Source organism: Lolium rigidum, unplaced genomic scaffold (genome assembly GCF_022539505.1).
Source record: "Lolium rigidum isolate FL_2022 unplaced genomic scaffold, APGP_CSIRO_Lrig_0.1 contig_17643_1, whole genome shotgun sequence".
NCBI classification, from domain to species: domain Eukaryota; kingdom Viridiplantae; phylum Streptophyta; class Magnoliopsida; order Poales; family Poaceae; genus Lolium; species Lolium rigidum.
In genome coordinates, this window is record NW_025899908.1 from 207293 (window position 1) to 235260 (window position 27968).

A 27968-nucleotide genomic window follows, 5' to 3' on the forward strand; every position below is an offset into this window, starting at 1 on the left:
ATAAAAACAAAAAATACTGCAATCAAAACGCCCGGGGGCTTGGCGGTAAAAATAAAAATATAGTGACTTTACAATACAGATCATATACACAGGAAATAATCTTCGGAACAAGTTTATCTTCAAGGATTTCCCAATATATTGTCTATTGTTAAGCGCTCATTATTTACAGCACGAGTGCTATGCTCAGCGTAGCTGCCCTTCACGAAGAATTCGGCATCCATCCGAAGAAGTTTATCCATCATATCTTCGGCAACATGAGTAACAATATCATCATATTTGCCGAAGTTTCTCTTCCTCTTCGACATCTTGGCCAAGCACTTGGGAACAATTTGCCCCACATCTAACTTCGGGTAGCAGATCTTTATCATAATCATAGCAAATCTTGCGCCAGCAGCCAGTTGGGCCCGCACAAAGCCATGAATTCGAGGAGCATCCCGAAACTTATCCATTAAAGCAGGAAGAGTCTCTGGCATCTTGTTCCGAGGAAACATAGTGCCATAGACCAGAGACAGAGTCCTAGTACAGAAGTCGAGATAATCACGAACCTGGAGTGCGCGATCCTGAAACCTAACAATCTGGCGAGTTCGCTCAGGCGTGCCCCAAAAACTTGAACCATGATTCTTGGCGAGCCGAAGAAGTACATTGGACCGAGCCTCGACACGCTCATCTTCAGTAGCAGCATCCAAAAAAGAACCTATTTTTAAGGGAATCAGTGAACAACGAGAAGACAAGCAAAAAGGAAAAGAAAAAGCACGACAATGATAATGAAGCATACCTGCCATATCCAAGCTAGCATCTGTCAGCAGTTGAAGCATAAAATTTTCGCGGGAAGTAGCTGCAGCAGCTTCAGCAACGGCGGCGTCTTTCTCAGTAATGGCATCCTGAGCTTGTTGGAGTGCAACCTTTTCCCTTTCAGAAGATTTTCGAGATTGTTCCATGAGCATAAGTGATTGCTTCTTCATGGATTGGAGCTGTTGCCGAAGTTCTTCCAAATCCTGTGCTGAGTTCTTACTCGAAGAATCCTCTGTAAAGCCGACAACGACAGGTATCTTCTTCGAGTGAGCGGAAGTGAGCAAAACATTGGAAGGATGAGGAGTTGCAGTATAGTTGTCAAAAATCAACTGAAAATAAAAAGATTTCCGATATCAATCATCCAGCAAAATATAAATTTCGATTCAACATTAAAGTATATACATCGCTATTACAAAGAGAAGGTCACTACTGAAGTACTGAAGTAGCTGTCGCCAAAACTACTAAGGCGACAGCATCAAAAGATAGAACTAAAAAAAAGACAAGGTGGTCTACTTGACCTCCGGCTTGGATGCGCTTGGCGCAGGTGCTGGTTTAACACCAAGGAAGGAGAGGATGGGTCTTGCAGAAGGTTTGGCAGCTTTAATTAGAGACTGCCATTTCTTTGTCTCCATCTCCCCTATGTCGCCAACCTTGGCCCAGTCGACGTTTTGTTGACTATCAGCAATTAGCGCGATGGTGCCTTCAACGCCAATCTTCAGGCCTTCTTGGCGAAGTTTCAGCCCAAGATCTTCGGGCTCGTTGAAGGTTTTTGCGAGCTCCACAAAAGTAGAGGGGGTCTCTTTCTTCGGGAAGAAGTAGGGGAAAAGCTTCAGCAAGCCAGCTTCAGCGTTTTCAAGTCCGTCGCGCGCTTCATCCCCATGAATCTCGACAAGGGTCAGCGCGTCGAGAAGCTCGTCACCCACAGGACCGTCAACCTCATATTCTTGATGAGTCCTCCCTACAAACAATCAGAGAGCCGTATAAAAAATAAAGAATACAGGTGAAACGCGAGATAATCCGAGGAAAAGCAAGGATTCAAGAACTTACTAACAAAACGCCGAGCTTGCGATTCCAAGCGGGAAAGAATCTCTGCCTCTCGAGCTGATTGCTGAGTTATGTTATTACTCAAGGAATTTTCAGCCTTATGAAGCCTCTTTCGAAGATCTTCAATGGTGGCAGCATCCTTTTCAGCTTTTTGGCGAGCTTCTTCGCTCTGCTCCAACTTAACAGCAAGAGCGTCCGCACGTTTGTTGCTTTCCGCAAGATCTCCTGGTAAAATTGCGGCAGATAAATACTATGATAAAATCATGGTACACATACAACAAAGGAACAGGACAATAATACCTTCGAGCTTCTTAGTGTAGTCACGATACCCGACAAATTGGGTACCAAGGCGAATAAATTCCTTCATCAGAGGCTGAAGAAACGATCAAGGAGGAAAAAGAAATCAATATAACCAATATAAATTCGACAACATTTAGTATGATCGAAGTATTGAAAGATTCAAGACTTACATCATCCAATGAAGGTGTCGAAGAACCACCAGGGAATTGGATAGAATCTCTCGATGGCTCAATTCTCGCTCCTTTTGATGGAGAGGCACGGGGGCTCTCAACTAGCGGCGGTTGCACGATGTCTTGTTGGGGAGGAGAAGTTTCATCCCCATCATGTTGAGCTTCCGACACAATCAAAGTACGTGACGTACTCGTTCGTGCAGTAGCATCAACAGCTTGCTCTTCCTCGTCATCACTACAATAAAATGGCGGCAGTATAAGAAGCAAGAGACAAGAAACATCAAAACAGGAATAGTAAAGAGTAAGGAGTAACTCACGAGCTGACGAGGGCATTAGTGTATGGATTAAAAGCTGCCTTTTTATGTGAAGGCTCAGCTTCTTCGGCTTTGGAAGTGCCGGAATCTTTTACGTCATCTCTCTTCCTCTTTGAAGCATGAGGAAGAGAGTGTGTCGAGGCAGTGGCCTCTGACTCAGCAGAAGCCGCGGATTTGTGAGAACCCGCGATTTCAGTGGCAGGGCGCGTGGTGCTTTGGTTGTCATCATCGACAACGGCACGCTCCTCCACTTCTCCACCTTCAGGAAGAGGAGGAAGAGAAGCAAGAACGAGGTGGCCCTGAGAAAAGAAAAAGTGTCGAGAAAAAGGCGTTAACAAAATAGTAATCGACAAAATAACAAAGCCCGAGGAAACAATATAGCTATTAAAAGGAAATTACCTCGGGGAGGGGTTTGGCGCTACTATATGGCGCGACACGGCAAGAAGTGGGAACTAAATCCTTCTTGTTGAGCGATGAGATTTTGCGGATAAGTTTTTCAAAGTCCTTCAAGTGAAGATTCTTTGAGAGCCTGTCAGCATCTTCTTCACCAGCGTATTTCCAGAAGGGGTTTTTGCGAGCCTGGAGAGGCTGCACTCTAGTCCTAAGGAAATAGGCGGTAATCTCAATACCCGAAAGTTCTTTCCCGCGGGTGTTCTGTAGCTCGTGAATGCGAGTCATCAGCGCCTCTGTCGCCAATTTCTCCGCTTCGGTAGCTTCAGCATCCCAAGAACGGCGGCGAAAGATTTTAGCTTCTCCGTCAAAAGGGGCGATGTTCTCTTCCGCCGGATTGGAGCTTTCTTCATGGATGTACAGCCACTTTTTCCGACAGCCTTGGACGGAGTCAGGAAATTTGACATCGAAATAATCGACCTCAGAACGAACACATATAACAACGCCGCCAATATTGTAGGCGACGTTGTGGTGGCTATTGCGGCGAATACAAAAGATGCGCTTCCACAGGGCCCAATTGGGTTGGACCCCGAGAAAGCACTCACAGAGTGTGATAAAAATCGAAATGTGGAGGAGAGAATTGGGCATCAGATGATGCAACTGAAGCCCATAGACAAAAAGGAGACCACGTAGAAATTCGTGGATTGGGGGAGAAAGTCCTCGGATGAGGTGGTCAACGAAACTGACCCGGTAGTTGATTGGAGGCTTTGGGTAGCTCTCCTCCTTGGGAAATTGGAGCGCGTTCTCCTTCTTGCTGAATCCCATCTTCTTCAGCATGTTGATGTCTTGGCCTGAGATCTTGGATCTCTCCCACTCGGCGCTTCCCAGATCTGTTGATGTCATCTTCGATTCTGGTGTGCTGTGTCTAGTCAAACGAGCGCGCGGCGGCATCAACGGACCTAGCAGAGAAGGGAGAAAAGTGCTCGAGCGCTAGGACTAATGGGAGCAAGGTAGCAGTTGCAGAGGAGAAGCAGAGATGCGGCGTGAGCGAAAGTGCTCAAGGAGGAAGACGATGATTTTATATAGCGGTGTGACGTATCATCGCAACCGTTGGATTGACAAGTAAGGATATAGATGGCAACCACGTGGACAAGGGGTAAAAGTGTATTTTTACCGAGAAGTGAACATGCAGGAGATACAGTAATAGTGCCAGAAAAAGCGGAGGACGTGTGTCCCCCACTTGCACGACGTGTCAACTGGATAGGAAAAAGGGACCCACAAGACAGTGACAAATAGCGGTTTTCGCGTGTTTCCAACACAGAAATCGTGGCTATCATCAGCAATGATGTCATTATGGAAAGATAAAAGCTCGATTAAGAAACCAAGCGAGAATATCGGCAATGCAAGATTATTTCGAGAGCCTTTGATCAAATACAAGTTTTTGCCCAAATGCTCGGGGGCTACTTTGGAAAAATAAAAACTTCGAGTATGACAAGATATAAATGGCGAGAGCCTATGACCAAATGCAAGCATTTGTTCATAGCCTCGGGGGCTACTCCCATCGGGAGCGCTGGTCGCGCACCCGATAGATATGAAACTATCGACAAGGACTACAAATATAGCAGTAGAGGGTATAAATCTGTGGAGCCTACACCCAAGCACAAGTTCTTGGCTGTAGCCTCGGGGGCTACTCCCATCGGGAACGCTGTTCGCGTGCCCGATGAATTTTTATCAAAAAGGAAGAAACAGAAGTGAGTATATTTCGAGTTACACATATAACTCTACATATACTCCCATCGGGAAGACAAAATAAGTCATCAAATATGACTCGATAAAATGTGCTATTCCAACAGGCGAAAAGCACTCGACAATATATTCTCAGAGCGCTAAAAGTCGCGAATAAATCTCTGAATGCCGCAAAACTTTGCGAAGGTAAGACCCCAGATCCGTTCTGAGCGGCGTCGCACCGTCTCTGACGGCGGACTGCTACTTTTTTTCCGTATCAACAGATACGAAGAAAAATCCTAACGGACGCGTTAGGTACCCGATAAATTATGACTGGGACTCGACAGAATGGTAAGACCTTAAGCGGCACCTGTCGAAGTTTACACCAGTATCCCGAGATCATGTCCAGGGACGTGATTTTGAAGTAGGTTTTTGCGGATTGCCACTAGAGCAGTTAACTAGTACCTGATCCGTCAGATGAACTAGCCCCAACTACCGTTATCCCTGTACAAAATAATATTTGCATATCGAAACATTATGTAATGAGTAAAGTTGGAGATTTTCCCTGATTCTTCGATTCAAGAAAAATCTCGGGGGCTACTGACATAGGCATCCCCAATGGGCCTGCCAAAGATGGTACCCGGGGTTTATTAAAGGCCCAGGACTCGAGGAAGAAGAAGATTCGGAAGCCCATTTAGTGTTAAGGAAAGATAGTTTGTATTAGGAAAGATAGAGATTTGTAATCTTACGGGTTGGGTACGAAACCCTCCCGAATTCTGTAACTTGTGTATTACGAAACCCTCGGCTCCACCCTCTATATAAGGGGGAGTCGAGGGACGAAGAAGGGATCGAATCTACTGTCAACATAACCCTAGTTTTCATAATCGTCGAGGACTTTTCGCCTGAACCTTCGAGATCTACTTGCCCTCTACTTCTAGCAAAACCCTAGTCTACAATCTGTAGGCATTGACAAGTTAATCCTTTGTCAGATCCCCCTGCCTTACTCCCTGATGTGTGGAGAAGTATGCTCCAATCTCTCCATTAACATTGATTCCCACTTTGCCACTAGTCACTGTTTTCATTATCAAGTCTATCCATTTGGGTGGAAGTCCTTTTGCTACCATTGATTGATAAAGAGAAGGCCCTTTGACTTTGTCAAAGGCTTTCTCAAATTCAATCTTGAAAAGAACTCTAGATTTTTTCCTTTTGTGTGTGTCATTTAAAATCTCATGTAATATATTTACACCCTCCATTATATTTTCCCTTTAATAAAAATTGTTTGATTCAAAATAACAATCTTCCAGATCAGTTGAATGCGTCTATTGACTAAAACCCTTGTTATAATTGTGAAAGACACATTTAAGAGACAGATGGGCCTGTATGTTTGAATCATGTCTGCATCCTTCCCTTTTGGAACTAAGGTAATTACCCCATAGTTCAATCTAGCTATATCTAACTCTCCTTTTTGGAAATCATTCAACAGGTCAAAAAGATCATGCTTCACCAATTCCCAATTTTTCTGGTAGAATTCTGCATTAAACCCATCTGGGTCAGCTGCTTTATTAGCTTCCATTTCAAACACAGCAGTCTTTAGGTTCTCCATGGTGAAATCTTTCATTAAAAACTCACAATCCTCTTCATTGAGCCTTTCTAACCCCAAATTATTAAATCGAATATCATTTAAATCTGGATTACCAAAGGTTTTTTTATAGAAGTTAGTGACAAGGGATTAACTTGTCAATGCCTACAAGTTGTAGACTAGGGTTTTCGTGAAAGTAGAGGGCAAGTAGATCTCGAAGGTTTCAGCCGAAAAGGTACTCGACTGCTAAAGAACTAAGGTTTGTTGACAATGAGATTGATCATTTCTTTGTCCCTCGACTCCCCCTTATATAGGAGGCGGAGCCGAGGGTTTCGTATTACACAAGTTACAATAGTCGGGAGACTCTTTGAGTTCGACCCGTAAGAATACAAACTTCCTTATTCCTAATCTATCTCTACTTTCCATAGTCGACTTTCTCATGGGCTTCCGGGCTTCATAATCTTCGGGTTATGGGCCTTCAGTAAACCCCGGGTGCTATCTTCGGCAGGCCCATCCGGGATGCCTATGTCAGTAGCCCCCGAGATTTTGCTTGATTCGTAGAGTCGAGTAAAATCTCGACCCGCATAATCCATCCATACATTCTTCAAGTCATTTACAAATAGCTTATCCGAGACATATATATATTGTGCAGGGATAATGGTAGATGGGGCTGGTTCATATGACGGATCAGGTACCAGTTAACTGCTCTCGTGGCAAACCCGCAAAAACCTACTTCAAGGTCAAGTCCCTGGACACGACCCCGGAATACTGGCGTAATTCGACATGTGCCGCATTAGGACTTACTCATGAATCGAATTCCAGTCATGTTTGTAAAATCCATAGCGCGTCCGCTAGGAATGTTTCTTCGTATCTGTTGACACGGAAAAGAGTAGCAGAGCGCAGTCTGGTGCGATACCACGCCACTCAGGACAGAACCCGGGGACTTACCTTCGTAAAGTTTTACGGCATCCAGAGATTTTATCGCGGCGGACGCGCTCCAGGAATATATTGTCGAGTACCTTTATCGGCTGTTGGAATAGCCCATTTTATCGAATCAATTAACAATATTATCTTGACGCTCCCGATGGGAATATATGAAGAGTTGTGTAACTCGAATTTCGACGACCATCTTCCTCAGCATAAATTATCGGGTGCGCGATCAGCGCTCCCGATGGGAGTAGCCCCCGAGGCTACAGCCGAGTATTTGTACTTGCCTGGAGGCTCAACTTGTATTATTTCTTCACTTATCGTCTTCAAAATCACGAATCCCGTCATATCTTTATTTTATCGGGTGCGCGACCAGCGCTCCCGATGGGTTTGACCCCCATTGGGTAAAACTCATTATGGCATGTGTATGTGTTACGTCAGTCCGCTATCAAGTATGGCTCAACTCAAATGAAACCAAGATGTTCGCACCAACAAGGGGTATTCGTCAAGGAGATCCCCTTTCACCATATTTGTTTCTCATTTGTGCAGAAGGTTTATCAAGCTTTCTAAGTCATGTTGAATCAACACAACGAGATTGTTGGAGTAAAAGTTTGCAGAGAGGCGCCAATGATATCACATCTTATTTTTGTGGATGACTCTCTTGTTCTTATGGAGGCCAATGGTGATAATGCAAGAGCTTTGAAGCAGGTTCTGGATTCCTATTGTGCTAGTTCGGGGCAGCTAGTGAGTGCGGAGAAATGCAGTATTTTTTTCAGCCAAAATGCTTCGATTGATAGTAGAGTTGAACTTTGTGAAACTCTAGATATTTGGACAGAATCTCTTCATGATAAATACCTTGGTCTCCCAGCCATGGTAGGGTTGATAGAAGTACTTGTTTCCAGTATCATGTTGAAAGAGTCCAAGCTATTATTAGTGGATGGAAGAAGAAAATATTATCGATGGAACGGAAGGAGGCTTTGATTAAAGCGGTTGCTGAAGCTATATCAGTGTTTGCGATGACAATATTCAATATCCCCAAAAAATATCTGTAAGGGAATTACCAATGCTATTTAACAGCTATGGTGGGGCGATGATTATAACCATAAAAGAATGCACTGGCTAGCATGGTGGAAGATGTGTATTCCGAAGGAAAAAAGGAGGCATGGGTTCCGTGATTTACATACTTTTAATACAGCGATGTTGACAAAACAGAGTTGGAGATTAATGGAAGACCCGAGATTCCTTATGTGCAAAAGTACTTCGTGCAAGATATTATCCTGATGGTAACTTACTAAAAGCTCAATTAAAGAGTGGGAGTTCTTTTACATGGCAGAGTATTGTATGTGGAATCCAAACTTTTAAATCGTGGATGTATTTGGAGAGTAGGAGAAGGTGATCATATTAGCATCTAGGAGGATGCTTGGATTCCAACAAGCCCTACCGGGAAGGTTTATACGCCAAGAGTAGGTATTTTTTTGAGCAAAGTTTCAGATCTCATAAACCCTGTGACAGGCTGGTGGGATGAAGAACTCATGCGAGAGAAATTCTGGAGTATAGATGCAAATCGAACCAATGAGATCCCGATTGCACCTTCGGGTATGCAGGACTTTGGACTTTGTGGCCTGGCACTTAACCAAAACTGGTTTGTTCACTATTAGATCCACGTATCATGTGGAATGTGAGTACCAATTCGGTCGACATAATCCATATACTATGGATAATGGTGGAGCACATGGGAGTGATGTTTGGAAAAGATTATGGCGCCTTCAAGTACCGGCGAAGATCAAAATATTTGGTTGGAGGGTTCTTCATGGTCTAATCCCGTGTCTAGGAGGTCTGGTGAATAGGAATGTGGCTGCATATCATATGTGGTTCTTCATGCAGAAACTCAATGGCTCTGAACACCGCCATTTGCAGCGTCAACATTGAGTTTTATCATCTTGATAAAACTCAATGTTGACGATGCATATGATATTGATCAAGGGTGTGGGAGTCTGGGTGTTGTTGCTAGAGATTATCTTGGCAAGTTTATAGCTGTTAAGTGTAAGAAACTACCGTTTGTTGCTGACTCATTTATGGTGGAAGCTTATGCGGTGAGGGAAGGCTTAAGTTTGGCTCAACACTTAGGGTGCAACAAGGTGATAATTCAATCAGAACATTCTCAAGTTATTGAATGACGGTGGTTTCTCTGCAACCTCATCAGCGGCGATTTTTTATGATTGTAAAATTATTTCAACAAGTTTTAGAGAAATCAGGTTTGAGCATTGTAATAGGGAGGCCAATGAAGTGACCCATGAGCTAGCTAGGCATAGTTTTACTGAGCATTTGGATTGTATTTGGGACGATGATCCCCCTAGCTTTTTTATTTACTAAGCTCATAACGATGTAACTATATTTGGGAATCAATAAAGCATGCCGTGTGGCTTTTCCTAAAAAAAAATACTAGGAAGAAGAATCAGTGTCTGAGCAGAGAGGTGTGCTAGTAGGTCAACCAGTCGTTATTGCATAATAGTAACATCCACGTAGGCATTCGGCTGGGCACAACACACATCTCTGAGTAAGGATGATCATGAACCTACAACAGAAGGAGATACAGGTAGTGATCCAACCATCAAGCGATGCATCCTCTCCTCCGGAGGCTCTCTACAGAGTCCCTGATGATCTTCTCCAAGGGACTGAACTGCAGACCTAGCGCCATTAGCTTCTTCGGCACCGCCTCCGCTCTCACTAGCCCAGGCTGCGTGTCCTCAGGAAATCTGCCGACAAAACCAAAGGGGCCAGCGACGCGACAAGGATCCGTTCAGTCATCGTGCCAGTTAGGAGTTGAACTGTTTGCAAGTCTTGTGCTCCAAACAATATTGTATATGTGTTCACTTTGCAGTTTGAGGAGTTGCTTACTTGTGGACTTTGTAGTCAGGGTAGAGCTCGCCGACTTTCGCCGAGAAATCGCTCCAGTGACAGATGGGCTCCACGCAGAGGTGCCTCCCGGATGCCGATGGGTTCTCGTACAGCAGAATATGGGCTAGTGCGACGTCTTCCACATGCACTGGCCCGATGAAGAAATCTGCATACTCCTCTGTGCAACCTGTCGTATGCAGAGAGGTGTGTTAAGAAGGTGTTTCCTTTTATCATAGCACTTGGTAGCAACCACACACTAAACTGAACAAGAAAAGGCCTTCTGAATAGCAAATGCAGGTAATTTCCATTATCACGGTGTGGAATACAAATGTATGATGATTTTGTGATCTACTACCTCTGAACCGATTTAATCGACGCGGACAATACACTATGTACAGACATGTGCTGAACTCAGTCCACGTTGATTAAAAGCGAACGGAGGGAGTATAGTTTTCTATGCCATCTGGATTCAGAGGTGACATAACATGCAGTTCTACTCTAATATTTACCGCAGAATATTCATTACAGCTGAGATTATCAATCAAAATGTGAAGGTCTCATCAGAGATAATATGTGTTCAGCTTGTACAAGTGCATGAACTGCCCCTGCTTCAGTTTGCCGTTCATGACTCACACGTAACTGTTTGGAAACAATATTACTGTTCCATCAGCCAACTTTCGAGAAGGGCTATGAAATGACTAAATTTAACTATCAATCAGATCTTGAACTATATGATCATCAAACGCTGCAATAGCCAATACGCGTACCTTCAAGTAAGCGAAGAAACATGGCCATACTGGCATTGATTTTTGGCGGAATCATCTCGCCCAAAACAGTGCCCGGATTGACCGTCACCACATCCAGTCCATTCTCCTCTGCAAATTTCCATGCTGCCTTTTCCGCGAGCGCCTTTGAAGCAGGGTACCAAACCTATCCAAGAAAGGATAGAACCTGAGATAACTGCAAGCTTTCAGCAGAAAAATGCTTTGCATCTTGACAATTTTACATGTTGCTTTTATGTGCAACTTTCTACTCAGTGATCCAGTAGAATCAAAAGGAGCAAAAGCTAGATCATTCGGGCATCTTCATAACTGAACTAAGCTGCTCCTGCATCTGGAGGTCTCGTATTTTCATTTCGCCAAACAAACTATGCACTTGTACGGTAAGAAACTGCTCTGACTACAGGGTGCAGAGAACCGTTTCCATGTCCTTCGCTTCAGATATGTTACCAAGGTGATCATGTAATCTCACCCCGTTCTTGTCGCAGTAGTCGATGTCGGTCCAGCAGCGCTCGTCGAGGACCTCGCCGGCCGGCCACCCCGGGCAGGGGACGAGGGCGGAGACGGAGGAGGTGACCACCACCCGCCGCACTCCCCCGGCTTCCTTGGCGGCGCGCAGCACGTTGAGCGTCCCCTCTACCGCCGGCACCACCAGCTCCTTCTGCGACCAAGTAACGGGGCAGACACCGCCGGAGAGTGTGAGGAGACGAGAGGGCCGACGCGGCAATGGCAGGACCGTCAATAATGGAGCACGCGGGACGGTACCTGGGGGTCGAGGACGAGGTCGACAGTGCAGGGAGAGGCGAGGTGGAACACGCCAGAGCAGCCCCGGACGGCGGCGAGCATGGCGGCGCCGTCGAGTAGGTCGCACCGGAAGAAGCGGATGCGGTCCTTGTCGCCGGCCGCAGCGGCGAGCGCGAGGAGGTGGTCCGTCTCGGCCTTGTCATCTGCGCCATGCCAACCAAATCAAGGGCGAGCTCGGCCGCATTGGTCCCAAGAAAGAAGCGGACGAACACAACATAGCACTGACCGGGGTTGAGGACGGCGGCGTGGATGGAGTAGCCGCGGGCGAGGAGGAGGCGGACGAGCCAGGAGCCGATGAAGCCGCTGGCGCCGGTGACCAGCACCGTCTCCCCCTTGGCTTCAGTTCCTTCAGTCGCCATGTGTGGTGCTCCTTGGACTGTGAGTGATCACGTGAGTGTGCACGAGATATGTATCCTGGTGCGCGACAATCGAGTGATGGGGTGGCTACCAGAAACGAGATTGTATGGATGCGCATGGTACCAGTTTCAAAACCGACAAGAAAGCTACTGTTCTGTACTAGTGTAACACATCAGTGTTCATAGTACACACACACATCAGCTGCGGAGTAGTCGTTTTCGTCGACGGTTCAAAGAAGATATTATCGGGGGACACGTACGGCACTTGGATCTCACATGAAACAGTTTAAAACGTGGAGAGCGGCACAGCAAGGCAGCAGTGGAAACTTCTACCGCAACTGTGGAAAGATATGCATAAGACAGATGTTACATGATCAGCTTACACCATTTTCTCCGAGAGCAAGGACATCAGTGAAAGCCTGGTATGATATGGGCTCATTCATCAGTTCATCAGTCATCACACTTAGGTACAAAAACACCGTAGGTTAGTGCCTGCCCACAAGTCAGTCCCGTTTGTAGGAGCACGGGGCCGTTGGCCAGTTAATAAAGCGTCTACAGCTCCGTCTTCACATCTTCTGCGTTGACAACGTACCCTTTCCGTGAGAACAGGCCCAGGAAGAAGTTCGACAACTTGGAGGTGAAGGACGATGGCTCCTGTGCTGCATCTGGCTTCTTTATCTTGCATAGCATGTCAAAGTCGTGCTTCAGGTGCGGCTGGACTATCTTTTCCTGCAAGCACATAATCAGAAATGCTGTTCATCAGAGATCGCTACTAGAGGAAATGCAGATTTTGCTTCCTGAACATATAATACTTGTAGAACATTAGTCGCTGTTGTATTTACCTTGAACTCCTCAAATGGACAGAAATCCTTGTTGCCACAGCCCTGCATTGGTAGCCCACCAAAAGGGGAGGAAACATAGTCAAAATAGGGGACTTCCCAATATCACACACAGTAAGCAAAAAAACAGAGCACATTCCGAGAGTGGATTTTGTACACCCACGCATGGGTGTGCGTGTTTCCGTCACCGTCCATTGTGCTTTGAGATTCGGATAAAAGAGGAGAGAGAAAGGAATCTTTCCATCTACCGGAAATATCAAAAACAGTAGGCACCAAAACAGAGCACTAGACAGCCAGATGCATGGAGGGGAGTGCATATGGTCTACTGAGTAGCAGACAAAAACATTGTTTAGCAAAGTAAGCCATTTTTTTTACTTTTCAAGTAAGTTAGTTCATGGTACGTTGGTACATATTCTGTGATTCCAAAATACTACTACCTCCATTCCATAAAACAAGGCATATAAATTTGGTCAAAAGTCAACATTATCTAAGTTTGACTAAGTTTAGAGACAAAAATATGAACAGTACATTACCAAATCCGTATAAATAGATCCACCATACGATGTATTTTCTTAGTGTATTTATTAATTATCATAAATATTGATATTTTGTGTATATCTTTGGTCAAACTTAGTGTGCTTTGACTTGTGACTAAAAATATACGCCTTGCTTTATGAAATGTCGGATCAAATCATGAAGTTCTACCAAAGCGCATCCAATGGAGCGGCTAGTGGTTTGAAACCTGAGAGAGACCTTAAAGGACCCACAAGATGATTTGTAAAATGTGACAAAAGGTGTAACCATATAGTAAGGCGAATTAAACACCTAATAAATTTTACAGTAGGCACCAAAACAGAGCACTAGCCAGCTAGCCAGATGCATGGAGAAGCATGAACATGGTCTAGGCAGCACCGGCCGTAAATGTTGCCTAGTTTGTGGGGCACTGGCATGTATTCGATGATTTCATAATATTACTAGATAATAATGGCAAATTACAATTTTTTTTGGATCACCTAATAAATTGTACTAAAGCATGTTCAATGGTGCGGTGGTTAGTGGGCTCAAACTTGAGAGAGAACCTAGTGGACCCACAGGACAATTTGTAAAATAAAACAAAACTTGTTACCACTGAGTAAAGCATACTAAATCATGTTTAATGGCGCGGTGGTTGGTTTTGGCTCAAACTTGAGAGATGCCCTGAGGACCCACAAGACGAATTGCAAAATAAAACAAAACTTGTAACCATTGATTACGGCAAATTAAAAGCCTCAGAAAATTTACACTAGGAAAAAGAATGGGTCAGTGGATAAAGCACAGAAAATTGCAAACGTATATAGTCTTACTGGCATTGAAACTGGAGCTTCATTATGTAGAACTTGCACAAAGTACGAGCTGTTTTGACCCTGGGATATCCTGTTGTCACCAGTTTTGCCAGGGCATTGGTGTAAAACCAACATATTGTTACTAGCAAAAGGTGCTACAAGGCCGCCCTTCCAGTTTCTCTTCTGTGGTGGCATCGGAGGTAGATCCAATGGTTCCTCCCGCTGTATCTTCTCAAAATCTTGATGCAAAACAAAAAAAATCAAATGTGCAATTCATGGAAAAACATCATGCGTGGACAGAGTCTAAAATAGGAGCCATACCTGATCCTTCAAGAAAAAGACCAAGAAGACATGTGAAAGGAACAAGAGTTTCTGCATGTGCAAATCGGAGCCTTGCCTTCTCGTATGTACCATCAGGATAATTTTCTACAATTCCAAGAATTAAATTTTCAGTCTGTAGTTTTGACAATCATCGTCATTTGTAATGGTATCTACAGTACTGATCACTACATTATCGCTGCTTCAGAACATGGAAGGTGGTGACATAGTGTTACCTTCTTTAGCTGTGATTGCGTCCTCCATTGACTGGACAACATCCTTGAGCAACGGCAATCCCATTTTATAGTTTATCGACTCACCATAACCTTTGAGCACAAAACCCTCCAAATCGTCTGTCCATTCTAGAGATTGAACCTGAACAAACAAGATTCGTTAGCATTAATAGGACAAATCAAAGCACGTCGTTAATTTGAGAACCTACAACTGTCTAAGGAGTCTTTATGTGTCTCAAGTCTTCCAATTTAAGTATTTGACAAAACGGGCACCTACATGAAGCGAGTAACTGTCTGAACTTGAGAGTTCAAACGAAGTACATGAAACTAAAGTTGTATGTCAGAAGCTTGCAACACATGTATGATTGAATTGAGAAATGAACCTGACTCAATAATTTCATCTTCGAACTGTGACAAACTTAACCAACTTCTGGGATGTATCATTCTATTAAGATATAAAGGTAACTGAACTTATGATTCTTATGAAATCTAAAAGAGAACCATGTCCTCGAATCATCTGTATACAGATCTCCTACAAAAAGACTAATTTGAATGTATGTCGCCTAACTGAATGCAGACAGGGCAGAGACTAATTTGACCTAGAGTTGTAGTGGTGAAATTGTTTAAGAAACTCTGAAATCTGACAGAACCCTACCTCAGCTTCACTGAAAAGTTGACAAGCATGATTGGTAATATTCAGTAAAGATGCTTCCTGCAAAAAGAACAGCCAAGTCACAAAATGTCCATATGCCACACTAGACTCTATCTCCCACCAGGAAACTACATACCTGTTTGCAAAGGAACCAGAGGGAAGAAACATCTTGTTTTGTAAAATTTAGACGATAACGGTTGACTAAAGCAGACGTGACTTGTTCCAGAATCGGTTCCTTTTGCTTGTCAACATCGGGCTCCTTTCTTTTCCTGTAGTCCTGAACATGTTATTGTGGTTATTAGTTTTGGGCAAAATAGCACCATGGAAAGGCCACAGTTGTACAAACGAAGAAAAGATACCATGTATAGCATACAAAACTACCATAAACTCTGCCTACGAGAATTATTTAAATGAGAGCAGCTAGAGCATGCCATTTATGTAATGAAGAATGAAGGAACAAAAACTGCTGTGCAACATACAAACTACCTAACCAACAGGTGGAAGCAGAAGAGAGTATGCAGCAAAGCATGAGAGACTAAGCGCAAGTCCATAAAGGTACAAGTGCAGATTGATTACACATATTCAGGATATGTAATATTAGTGCTTAATGCAACATGCCAACACAAAGCACTATTTGCATCGCAACAGGCAATTTTAGTCTCTCTTTCAGCTACAAACGTGAGCAATAAACCAAAAGGACTAAAAACGTCAGAATTTTGTGTTCTTTATTTCTCAACATATTACTGCTACAATAAATACTAAATAGTACCTTGTATGTTTGACAGCTGTCAAAGAATCGCAGACAAATATCACTTGCACAACTCTCACTCAGAACAGAGAAAGCGCGGTTTTTGCCTGCTCCAAGTTTTCCTTTCCCAGAAAGTAGCCCCAAACCAAATGCTACTGCACTAGCTGATGCCCGAGGAACCTGCATCTCAAGCACACAGTAATAAGTAACCATACTGTGCGGCGGTAAATTTTCAACAACATTTGTAACTGAACTGGAAATCATCAACTGACACATCAACAATGTTGGATTCTAAACAAGTTTGTTTACAAAAATGAGACTCAGCAAGCTAGGTTCTCCGAAATGCTATTATGTATTTCCCATTCATCTGATGATGAACAGAGCAGTGCAGCACAACTAAGAATCGTAAATTCTGGTCGTTAAGTTAAGTATGGCGAGAAGATATTGAGCTTACCTGGGTTGCTCTTATTGAGAACACCTCGGGGTGATATTCCTCATCAAACAGGTCTTGAAATCTCTCCTTCACTCTGTTAGCGAAATTGAAGAGCTCCTCCTCGCCTTCGCTAACCAGCTCACCCCCTTTCCCTGTGACCTTGCCCTTCCAAGGCGACTCCCACGTATTCATCCAGGATGGAATTTTCTTTACAGCCTCACTGTCAGGTCCCTGTCCTGCCTCATTTACTAGAGCCCCCAACCGTGCTGCCAACCTGTCCAACTCCTTGACTCTCTTTTTGGTAGGAGCACGAGTCCCATGTCTCGCCTGTCGAACAAAATGATTGAAAATTAACTCAGCCAATTCTATCCTAGTCAATGAGGAAGCATACTTCCGGAGCAAACTATATGCTAACTAATGAAATTCTTTAACTTTAAAGGGAAAAATTGGATTGGAAGAAAACTTTTAACTAAAAAAGGATAGATTTCGCATATACTTGTCCTTGTATTGTGTCAGTATGAGAATATCCTTCCTAAATTCTTTATCCAAACCTATTGATCATTAACTTAGATTTTCCCATTCCTAATTATTCTACTATTCCGAAGCCAATGAAAATAAGTAGGACCTCCAAAAATGGTGGGTTTTCTATTGATGCCGTGAATAACATATAGCTTAGTTGGGTTTAGTTGTCAACTTGTCATCATTTGTTCATATGTGTACTGCGGCAAAACTTAAATACTCCGATTGCTTACTACTTAATTCCATTCACTTCCACACAGTACTCGACAAACATGTAGCGGTATACACTAGGGCTGGGTAGCGAAATGTCATTCGGAAATCGTAAAATGCAGGGGATGAAACTTACGACGAGATTGAGGTGGATCACGCGGCACTCGTCCGAGATAGACGGAGCGGCGACCGCACTATTGGACCCTCTGGACACATCGTACCTGCAAAAAATCATCACCAAGGGGGGTTAAACCCTATACCATTCTATCTCCGGCCTCACACACCATGATACAAACACCTCCCGTCCGAGGGTACCTCGAACCTCGGTCCGCCACAAACCCACCGGCGAGCAGGCCGGGGATCGGGCGGCCGTTGGAGAGCGCAGAGAGGGACGGGAGCGGGGGGTGCGTACCTGGTGACGGTGGAGAGGTGGCGGCGGACATCGAACTCCTCGGGCTCGGCCGCCGGCGAGAGGGGGGCGGCCGCGAGGAGCGTGGCGAGGAGGAGGAGGAAGGGGAGAGACGTGGCCGGAGCCATGGCGAGCGGCGATTTGCTTCCGATTCGGTGGTTCGAGCCTTCGAGACGGCGACCGAGCCGGCAATGTAGGCGGTCGGCAGGTGACACGTCCCGCGGGCGATCTGGACGGTCGGGTCGCGCTGGACGGCTGGGATTGAGTGCTGCGCGTCGTGCTGGCTTTTAGGAAAGTGCAAAGGCCTGCCGCGTGGCGTGGCGCGTGGTGCCTACTTTGTTTTTTTTTTTTTTGAAACGAGGCAAAAGACTTGCCATTTTCATTAATAGAGAAGAAGTACAGAATTTGGCCAGTTTATTAGCGGGAAACCGGCCGAAAACCGAAGTGCCCAATTTTTAGGAGAAACTCGGGCGAAAACCAACAACACACACTGAGCACCCCGGCCAACCTGGCTACCCAAATGAAGCACACACGTCATCGAGAAGAACGACCCTCGTTGAGGATGCCATCGAGCGTCATCGTCGTCACTCCTCCACGAGCCAGCGATTCCGACTTCACCTTAGACGACCGCCACCGAGACCCTCGCCGCCGCGAATGACATCGAAGCCCATGTCGGCCCATGCCAAACGGTCGACCCCCAAGCGCGTCGAGGAGGCGGCTCCGACTTCAATCGCGACCTTCATAGGAGGAAGTTGCATGCCTTGCACCGACACCAATCAAGTGGCATCGTTGCCACAAGTCGCCTCGCAGCTCCGACTTCACCATCACGGCAGGGGTGACGAAGGACATGCCGCAGCCTCCGATCCACTCACCATTGTCATCGTTGCCACACAGCCCACAACGCCAACACCCACCATCATCCACGGGTCCCTCCGGCCTAGCGGCTCCAAATCGATGCCCTCAAGAGGGGAGACGACACAAAAGCGCCGCCATCGACCGATCATGGCGGATCTAGGGATTTCCCCGGAGCTTTCCAGACAAGATGGCAAGACATCCCCACGGCGATACCTTCAAGAAGGAAGCGGCGCCCGAAGCCGTCGCCATCGCCGGCCTCGGCCAGCTGCCGGCCGGCCGACCACCGAGGACAAGGCATTAGCCCGGAGCTTGTCGCGCCATCTTGCATCGTGCTTTTGGCCAGACCCACCTTCAACCCTCATCCCCCATCTCCACCGTGGCCGCCACACCCGCCTCGGCCCTGGGCAGCACCACCGCCGGCCGTCCTCCGCACGCTGCCGGAGAGGGACAGGGCCAGAGCCAGGGACGCAGCACCTCACAACGCGAGGCAGCACCGCGCCCCAGACACAGCACCCTGCCGCCGCGCCCGCCCACCGCTGCAGAGCCCGCCGCGCCGCCAAGACGCGGCCCAGATCGGGCCCGGACGGCCCGCACCTCCCGCCGCCACCAGCAGCAGCCCCTCGGCCCCGCACATCCACCACACGCCGCCCGCTGCCAGGAGCGCCGCCGCGCCTGTCGTCCGTCGCCACGCCCACCTCCCGTCGCCGCGCCGCCACCAGCCGCCGCGCCCAAGTGAGCTCCTTCTCACCAGGGCCGCGGGAGGGAAGAAGCCGCCCCGCCGCCACCTTCCTTGGGGCGCGCGCGGCTTTGCCGGGCCCCCTCCGGCGGCGGCGAAGCAGGGGAGAGACGGGGTGGGGGCGAGGTGTGGCGGCGGCTAGGGTTCCCCCCTTGTCGCCAGAGGAGGGCGACGCGGGGGGAGAGAAGACTCAAACTTGGTCACAAATACGCTGCCGTGGTTAGGTGATGGTGCCTACTTTGCGTGTCATCGCTTCTGGTACTTTGAAATGCCGCAGCTGATTTCTCCAGCTTAATCTGTCTCACAAACTTAAAAATTCGAGATCAACCAAGGCACTAGCACATGTTAACTTTTTTTTGGAAGAAAAACTCCGTGAGCCAAGCCCGTACCACAAGCAAGTGCAGCATGTGCGCTTGCACAGGGCCCCATTTGATTTGGGGCCTCCAAAATTTCTGCTAAGTATCCATTTAGTAGCATTGATCAAGTGAATGTACGTACTAGTTTGCTGCTTTTACGACTGCTTGCTCCCCTAGGAAACCCAACCAGCCAATCAATTACCCACACGCTAGCCCCAACCCCTCTCTCTCGGCAGGCCTCTCATTTCTTCGTCTCCCCTATTCAACAAAACTACCGATCCTAGGACCTCATCTTTTCTTCAACCAGAGGTACTCCGGAAGTGTTGGAGAAAAATGTTATGGGCTCACCCTAGATGAAATTTCAACTTAATATCAACAATTCATTCATTTACTCAAACAATTGCCTTTATCTCAAATTATTTCAGATAACAATAGTGCACACACGTTCAAATAATTTTTCACTTAATTAAGATATATATTTTGTTAGATTTCAATAGAATTCATATAAAATTATGAATGTCTACCCGTGAAAACCAAATTCACCGAAATTCAGTGGTGTAAGCTATGACTTGAATATTTCTACTAGACGAAGCGAATATTAGATTTTGCACAGGGCCTCCAAATTCGTAGGTACGGCCCTGCCGTGAGCATCCCTATCGAATCCAGATTCAAACCGAGGCGGGCAGCGTGCGCTCCCGCACCTCAAGCCACCCTTGATGTTATCTTTTTCATGTACTAACCAGCTCTCACGGAAGCTTGAAATTTGCTATAGGCAAAGCGGGACATGAACAAATTGACCGAGCTAAATGTAGCCATTTTGTAAGATATTCAAAAAAATGGCATCTAAAATAGTTTTAAAAAGTTGGAACAAAATTTCAAATGTAGTTAATAATGAAATTTACTAGTGTGCAAAAAACCACTCCGAAATTCGATGTATTTAATCTGGTAAAAAACAACAAATGTGTGGATCAGGTGTAATGCCAAGTGCACATTTTCAAAACTTTAAATTTCTTACTCCCTCCGCCTTAAAATAAGTGTCTTACCTTTTGTAGATATGTATGTATCTACAACTAAATGTATCTAGATAGATCAATATCTAGGCAAAATTAGGGTACTATTTTTTTCAAACAGAGGCAGTCTCACATAAAACCGACAAATGTATGGATCAGGTGATGGTAAGTGCATATTTCCAAAACTTAAAATTAGGTTACTCCCCATCCTAAAATAAGTGTTTTAATTTCTGTGGATACGTATCTACAACTAAAATTTATCTAGACAGATTGATGTTTAGATAAAACTGATATACTTATTTTCAAACAGAGGTAGTAGATTTATCTCTTTTTCTATGTATACTAGAAACACAGTGGTAGAGTTCAACATTATCTACAGTTCTACACCTGGAATTTTCGTTCTGATTTTTTTGAAGTTGCAAATATTATTCTCGTTTTTTTCGAGAAAAAAAAGGTTTTAGTGAAAGGCCTCCATTTGCAGTTTCTGAAGCAAAGCGTCTTTGTTGCTATGAAGAAGTTTGACGTCACGATTCTTCATTCACCAAATCCGTTTTGATTTTAAAACAGGAAGAGGGGAACCAAAGGAAGCGGCAAACCTTCAAAAGCAACTGAAAAACGAGGAAACGCAGTTGTAAAACACGCAGTAAAACAGATTCCTATAACACAACCAAACTGAGGACTCCAATGCAAAAAAAAAACGACTAGTCCAAGAAAGTAAACAGACCAATGGACCAAAGTTTAATTTCAAAGAATTGGCAGGGGCCGCGCGAACACGTACCCCCTCTAGCACAAATTATGACGTCCACTCTCCCGCTTGGGGAGATGGTAAGCCAGCGCACCGACCAAGTGCAATGTGGGCCACTAGCCTAGGCCACGAGGCTTCTTGATCCCCCGTCGACCCCGTCCAGGTAAGTATGGAACCAGGCTGCACCTCGACCTCGTTTTATAGCAAGACCACGCAGCGAAACCTTCATCGACTTCCGAGGTGGGACTAAACGAAGGGATCCCTGCCCCTGCGTCTGTGCGCGCACACGAGCCAGTGTGGGCCGGCGAGATAGCTGGGCTTCAAGGGACATCTTATATTGGGCCCTGAGGGAAGAGCTGGATCATGGGCGAGTGCTGGACAAAACGTCGCCTGCGAAGCCTTACTTTTTCTTTACTCGTCTCTCTCTCTCTCTCTCTTTCTATCCATCTCTTGTCAAGCAGCCTAAAACATGGCCTGAATTTTCTTCACAAAACCAGTTTTCTTTCACATTTATGTTACACAAGAAGTACGAAGAAGTTTTGCTGAACACGGGCAAGACACTCCTGTTAGCACCAAGTTGTTTTCACTTCATGAAACCATCAGACAAACAAACGCTACTAACAAACGCTACTAACATGAAAACTCTAAAAGTAGAAGATGGAGCTTTGCAGAATGCACAACAAGAGAGCAACAACAGAAACATAACGACTTGCTAAAGATCATCCACTAAATGTATGTACAAACCACCTCACCACTACATGTGCAAATCATAAGAATCCCTGTCAAGGGCCACCGAAATGCATTTTCTCAACACGACTAGCTCACGGGTTATCAGGACCGGACATCAAGAATTTCTAGAAAGATTTGAATCCAAACTACCAGCTTGTACATTTCAGGGAAATGAGTATAACAACATATTCAGCGCTTCCATGCGATGAATCCCTCTATCTACCATAATTCGGTGCATCCTGCATCTACCCGTTTACACTGGAGAAGCCTAAGAAGATCGCACACCAGGTCAAAGATACCCTCAGTCAGCATTCATCTTTGCACGTTGGTGTGTTGCTGCTGCTGCTGCTGCTGCTGCCCATCATACTGCGCATAGTGGACCGGTTGAGCCATGTAATGAGGATTGCCATCAGTGCGAGCATGAGCCTGTAAAAAGAAGAACAATATCAGTACTATGCAAAGGTCACTGGGAATATCCCTGCCTATTTTAGTGAGAGGACATAGAAAGACCTTCTCTCTGTAAAATTAATCCCAAATATTATATTATCTATTTGCTTTTTTCTCAATCACCAGTATTAATCGACTTATGTAAACATGTTTGACTGGGTTTGGGCAATGCAGATTTTGAGTTATTATGACTTCAGTGAAAATGTTATTTGGCAAAAACTAAGTTTCAGATAATGACATAGACCAGAGAAGGTACAAATGAGTGGGATCCATAACTACAAACGACGCAACAGGTCTACCTAACCATTGTTATTCTATACCGCTTCTTACAGGGAGGAAATGAAACTGCAGAAATACTACAAATCACACAAATCTTTCAGAATCTCATTGACCTCAGTACTGCATTTCATAGGTCCCCAGGGCAATAAACAACGAAAAGAGGAAACCACATTTTTTAGTGTTTCAGGAAGATATGCAAACTCCATGTTAAAGGAGTGGAAACAGCAATTTTCAATGTGGGACGAAATGCAAACCCCATGTTAAAGGAGTGGAAACGACAATTTTCAATGTGTGGAAGAAATGCAAACCCCATATTAAGGGCTACAACAGATCGAACATCAACATACATACTGTAGATGATAAACAACAAAAGAAATATGATAGACTATAAATCACCAAAATGATAAAGAAGTTATACCACTAACACAAAAACTGGAAAACGAGATCAATAATCGAATCTCTGAACTCGATATACTACACAATTTTTACATCTGCAACAATCTAGGCACAAAACACTGTAACTAATACCAAAAGGAAATAAGAGCACAATGATAAAGCTAGTTGACAAACCTGATTCGTGCTATAAGCATCAGAATTGACATATGTCGCAGCATAAGTTGCCTCAGCACTGCCGTATGTTGCAGCATATGCTGCCTCAGGATTGCCATATGCGGTGCCATATGTTGCATCTGTACTGCCATATGGAGCAGCATACCCTGAAAATAGGATTGTAAAGAACTGATTCAAAACGATGGCACAAGAAAACGAACAAGTTTGAAGCAAGAAGTATTTGAAGTGAAGCCTGTTTGGCAGCAAGAAGTATTTGAAGTGAAGCCTGTTTGGCGTAACTTCAGCATCAGCTTGTCCGGGCTAAAAGCTGAAGATGGGCAAAACGGCTGGCTTATCATCCATCCCCACAGCTAGGATTTGGACAAACTGAAATCGGATTGTGCAGTCCCCAAGATAGTAAGCTGAAGTCTCAATATGCCTATTTCTATAACTTTGCTTGACATCGTGGTGACTTTTCAAAAATATTTGTACCTTTTTATAATTTTGCAAATAAATACTCGAAAGCATCTCTTTTAACGGTAGTAGGAAAATCTTATTGGAGTTTAGTGCAGGCTCACATAGCTAAGCTTCTCACATAAATAATCGAAAGCATCTCGTTTTTTAACGGTAGTAGGAAAAAAATTGTATTGGGGTTAGTACAGATTCACATAGCTAACACAACCCAACACTAAACTGGCCCTACAACTGCTAGAAGGAAGTTTCCAGTGTAAATGCGTAATGGTGCAACCCTATGATAGCTGATATGCTAAGCCTTCTCCTCCCTAAGTACAATAACTTATACTCCCTCCGTCTATTAATAGATGTCGGAAGGTTCGTCTAAATTCAAATGTATCTATGCACTAAAAGATGTCTAGATACATTTGAATTTAGACAAAATTTTGACATCCAAAAATGGACAGAGGTAATAATTAACATTCATCTTAGTATATTTTTGTACATCGGTCGTTATGGGCTAAAAACTAGTGTAAATGTGTGATGGTGCAACCCTATGATAGCTGATATGCTAAGCCTTCTCCTCGCTAAGTACTATAACTTATAACTAACATTCATCTTAGTATATTTTTTTTTCATCTTGGCTGTTATGGGCTAAAAACAAAGCTTTCCAAAATATGGTGGATTTGGCCATGTAATTTTATAAGCTATGGAATTTAAAATACACCAATTAAAATAATTACGTAATACGTTTAAAGCTATCAGTTTATACAGAAGAGGGAAAGGATACTAGACTGGTAGAAGATTCAGTAGTGTACCAGGGTTAGCTACAGCTGGTGCTGTGGTGACAGCAGTGGACCGCTTTTCAGCATTTACAAGGTCACCCCGAAGCTTCTCAATCTCACTAGCCACAGCAATCATATTTTTCTCCATTGCTTTACTTTGTTGAAGGTTATCAGCATGCGCCTTCTTTTCGAATTCAACCGCAGCCCTACCAACATTATAAGAAAGGCCATTAATGAAAGAGAGTGGATCCAATCTGATCGCGCAGAGCAAGACCAACTAGATTAGAACCAAAATCAGAGAAAAGCATGCTCGACCATGAATGGGTGACAAGGACAATATCTGTATTGAGACTGAAGGAGAATCATAAATTATCCATAACCCTAGCTAGCTACCAGAACAATCAATCTCAGATGGGAGTAATTGAACCTTAAATTGATAGAGTTCCTAACATTTTAATCATTTGTGTGCAGTGCATTGACCAGGAATCATTAAATGCTAATTTCCTGCTCTCTCGTGCAGCTACATCACCAGAAATATCAAAGCATTATAGCAAAAATGTGTTTTCATCCTTCCTACCTTCTTACGCATGAAGAAAAAGTTTATGCGACAGAAAAAAACAGAAATAAGATGTGGATGTGGAAAGTCCCTTGCAACAGCAAGGTTGTCTCAGGGCAAAGTTTATGTTCCGTTGGTCGATGACCACTGGACTATGAATTAACAAGATTTGGATACATTGAGAACTGTGTCTACTAATTTATTTCCAAAGACCACTCTTCCACTGGCCCTCATAATTTTATATGCCTTCAACATCATATGCTCTAGAAAATATCCATTCTATGCCTTAAGCTGACAAAGCCTGAAGGAGTTATATGACACAATGATTGAGATGGGTGAGTAGAATGCAGTGGTAGATTCATGGATGTACAAATTAGCTCTTTTACAACATGACATGCAACCACACAGCACTTAATTTTTAGGTGGTGAATTGAGGTGATTGTCATGAGCTAGAACCTAAATTTTGTATTCGGACCAAAATGAGCGCGGGCTTATCCACCTCAGTCTAGGCTAGATGCTGGCATTAATAGTTTACATATACATTAGGATTTGAAACAAGGATACCCTGATTAGCACCCCTATATAAATTTCCCTTCACATGCTGTGAGCTCAACAGAATTAGGGTTTCAGTAGGGGTAATGAGGCTTGCCCTCGTGACCATGGAGGGCCTTGTCCCTGGTCACAGCATGCAATGCTCAGAATAATCAGGCCTGGGCAATTCTCTTCATCTTTTGTTGAGCCAAAATGATACACACAAAAAATCCCTTTGTATAACATGGAAAGCCCTAATAAACCAAATTGAATCATAACTCAACTAACAACATTTAGCTAGCTTTTGAAAAAATATATGTTAACTTAAGGAAATGGATAGCTGTAGCTCTGGCCCCAAAAGTGTCCATAGCATTGCAATCGTGATAATCACTTATCAACAACTCTAACTGCAATAATTAACTGAACATTGCCTCATATTAAATCTATGAGGCCACTTGGCTCATGCGCCTCAACAACTGCGGTCTGATACATCATACTCCCTCCGTTCCATATTAGTTATCGCTGATTTTAGTACAAAGTTGTGCTAAATCAGCGACAACTAATAAGGAATGGAGGGAGTACATCCTATATGGCCAATGTTTCATTTGTAATCATTAAGCCATGCAACATAGAAAATACAGTCAAGGCATGCATTATGCTTGCCTACAAAGAACAAAAGGTTTTCTTTGCTCCAATTGGGTGCACATTTTGCAGAGGAGCAGACATACTAAATTAAAGAGCTCTTATGCTCCTAAGTTGTTAACAGTGGCAGCCTCTATCAAATTAAGAAGCAGGTGAGCATAAACCCTCCAGTAAAAAAATCAAATAACCTACAAAACTGCCGTGGAAATACCACAGGTGCTAATCTGATATCTAGTCTCCAGCAGAACAGAAGGAACGATCTATAGGCTATACCAATTCCCCTGAGTAACTCTGTCTTACATCCAAAAATGACACAAGTGTTCATACTTCTACTCATGTAAACATTGTATGGAAGGTTCAATTGTGAGAACATAACCAATGTTCAGATCAAAAAACAAGGCACCATTGATCAGGTATATAACCCTAATGCTTGACACGGTAGCAACCTAAAAGCTTCCTTGGACAGAGTGGCTTGCTTGAGCAAACCAATCAATAGTAGCAGTTCAAGAATCAACACAACAAGAGCTGATTTGGATGCGCATGACTGCCCTGAAAAGATTCCCTAGGAGGTTCTGTGGAATAAAATGTATTAACTATGCTAATGTGACTTAACGCTCTAAGCACATTCACACCATTCACAAAATCCACACGAATCATCCAAAAGGAGTGCTAAAACTGAGTCATGGCATGAACTGGAGTAGGGTTTTTTGGTCTAATTTAACTATGGTAATGTGACTTAACGCTCTAAGCACATTCGCTCCGCTTGCCCTTGGATTCTAATAAGAAATTAAACCGACGGATAATACCTGCCCTTTTGGATCTCCCTGCGCATGGTCTCGATCTGCATACGGACGTTCTCGGCCTTGGCCGCCTCGCTCTGCGCGCGCCCAACCTGCTCGCGGAGGACGCGGACGCGTTCCATGAGCTCGGTGCGAGAGCCGGCCAGCACCCGCACGTCGGCGTGGACCTGGTCGACCTCGGCGCGCGCGGCGGCGATGGCGAGCGCCTCGGCCTCGATGCGCGCGGCCTGGCCGGCGATGGCGCAGACCTCGTCCTCGCGCTCGCAGCGGGCCTTGTTGCCGGCGAGCGAGACGGCGCGGAGCTCGTGCTGCGCGGAGATGAGCTGCTGCTGGAGCGCGACGTGGGTGGCGGCGAAGCGCTGGTTGTCGACGAGGAGATCCTGGATGTCGACGTCCCTGGAGATGATGCGCTCCTCGAGGGCGGCCACGGCGGGGTGCGGCGCGGGGCCCCCGCGCGGGATGGGGAGGAGGGCGCCGTGCGGGGACTCGGCGCGGTGGTCGGCGCCGGGCTGCTGGTGCTGCGGCGCGCGGCCGAGGAGCGCCGGGGCGGAGTCGTGGAGACTGATGACGTGCGGGCCGCGGCGGGCTGCCATGGGGACGGCGGCGGGCGGCGTCGCCGGGTGGGTTTGGGGTCGGACTGATCGGCAGTTCGACGCACGCGATGAGGGCAGGGCGGAGGGGAACGGGGAAGAATAGGCTGGAACAGATACGCGAGCTTTCGTCCTGGGCTTTGT

General features: G+C 45.1%; 3 protein-coding genes and 1 non-coding gene across 4 annotated transcripts; all 4 read right to left on the reverse strand.

The window, feature by feature from the left end:
• Nucleotides 1-9721: 9721 nt before the first annotated feature.
• On the reverse strand, nucleotides 9722-12115 carry LOC124680482 (phenylacetaldehyde reductase). Its single transcript, XM_047215539.1, has 6 exons — nucleotides 11949-12115; nucleotides 11684-11865; nucleotides 11391-11579; nucleotides 10907-11069; nucleotides 10140-10326; nucleotides 9722-9997 (listed from the first exon to the last, which is right to left on the reverse strand). The coding sequence occupies exons 1-6, from the start codon at nucleotides 12079-12081 to the stop codon at nucleotides 9853-9855; spliced, it is 999 nt and encodes a 332-aa protein (XP_047071495.1). The 5' UTR covers nucleotides 12082-12115; the 3' UTR covers nucleotides 9722-9852.
• A 498-nt stretch (nucleotides 12116-12613) lies between these two features.
• Nucleotides 12614-17889, reverse strand: LOC124680480 (multiple inositol polyphosphate phosphatase 1). The gene is given in 12 exon segments (XM_047215537.1): nucleotides 12614-12807; nucleotides 12921-12962; nucleotides 14261-14478; nucleotides 14561-14665; nucleotides 14794-14932; nucleotides 15446-15502; nucleotides 15579-15719; nucleotides 16212-16370; nucleotides 16645-16950; nucleotides 17489-17575; nucleotides 17577-17606; nucleotides 17668-17889. Coding segments are annotated over 12 exon segments (1683 nt in total). The 3' UTR covers nucleotides 12614-12630.
• A 3584-nt stretch (nucleotides 17890-21473) lies between these two features.
• LOC124680490 lies at nucleotides 21474-21634 on the reverse strand. The gene has a single exon (XR_006995520.1). It is a non-coding gene; the product is annotated as a U1 spliceosomal RNA (small nuclear RNA).
• Nucleotides 21635-22367: 733 nt separating this feature from the next.
• On the reverse strand, nucleotides 22368-27842 carry LOC124680485 (protein FLX-like 1). The gene is made up of 4 exons (XM_047215543.1): nucleotides 27241-27842; nucleotides 24739-24911; nucleotides 23489-23634; nucleotides 22368-22618 (listed from the first exon to the last, which is right to left on the reverse strand). Exons 1-4 carry the CDS (start codon nucleotides 27825-27827, stop codon nucleotides 22505-22507), a joined length of 1020 nt encoding a protein of 339 aa, XP_047071499.1. The 5' UTR covers nucleotides 27828-27842; the 3' UTR covers nucleotides 22368-22504.
• Between the last annotated feature and the right edge of the window lie 126 nt (nucleotides 27843-27968).

What these genes read in the sequence shown, in the direction of transcription:
- LOC124680485 (XM_047215543.1), bottom strand. Translation starts at nt 27,827, where the DNA reads ATGGCAGCCCGCCGCGGCCCGCACGTCATCAGTCTCCACGACTCCGCC. An exon ending in ACCAGCTGTAGCTAACCCTG is followed by an intron (nt 23,635 to 24,738) that starts GTACACTACTGA and finishes TCCTATTTTCAG; the next exon opens with GGTATGCTGCTCCATATGGC. An exon ending in ATGCTTATAGCACGAATCAG is followed by an intron (nt 22,619 to 23,488) that starts GTTTGTCAACTA and finishes TTCTTTTTACAG; the next exon opens with GCTCATGCTCGCACTGATGG.
- LOC124680482 (XM_047215539.1), bottom strand. Translation starts at nt 12,081, where the DNA reads ATGGCGACTGAAGGAACTGAAGCCAAGGGGGAGACGGTGCTGGTCACC. An exon ending in CGCCGCCGTCCTCAACCCCG is followed by an intron (nt 11,866 to 11,948) that starts GTCAGTGCTATG and finishes GGCATGGCGCAG; the next exon opens with ATGACAAGGCCGAGACGGAC. An exon ending in ACCTCGTCCTCGACCCCCAG is followed by an intron (nt 11,580 to 11,683) that starts GTACCGTCCCGC and finishes ACTTGGTCGCAG; the next exon opens with AAGGAGCTGGTGGTGCCGGC.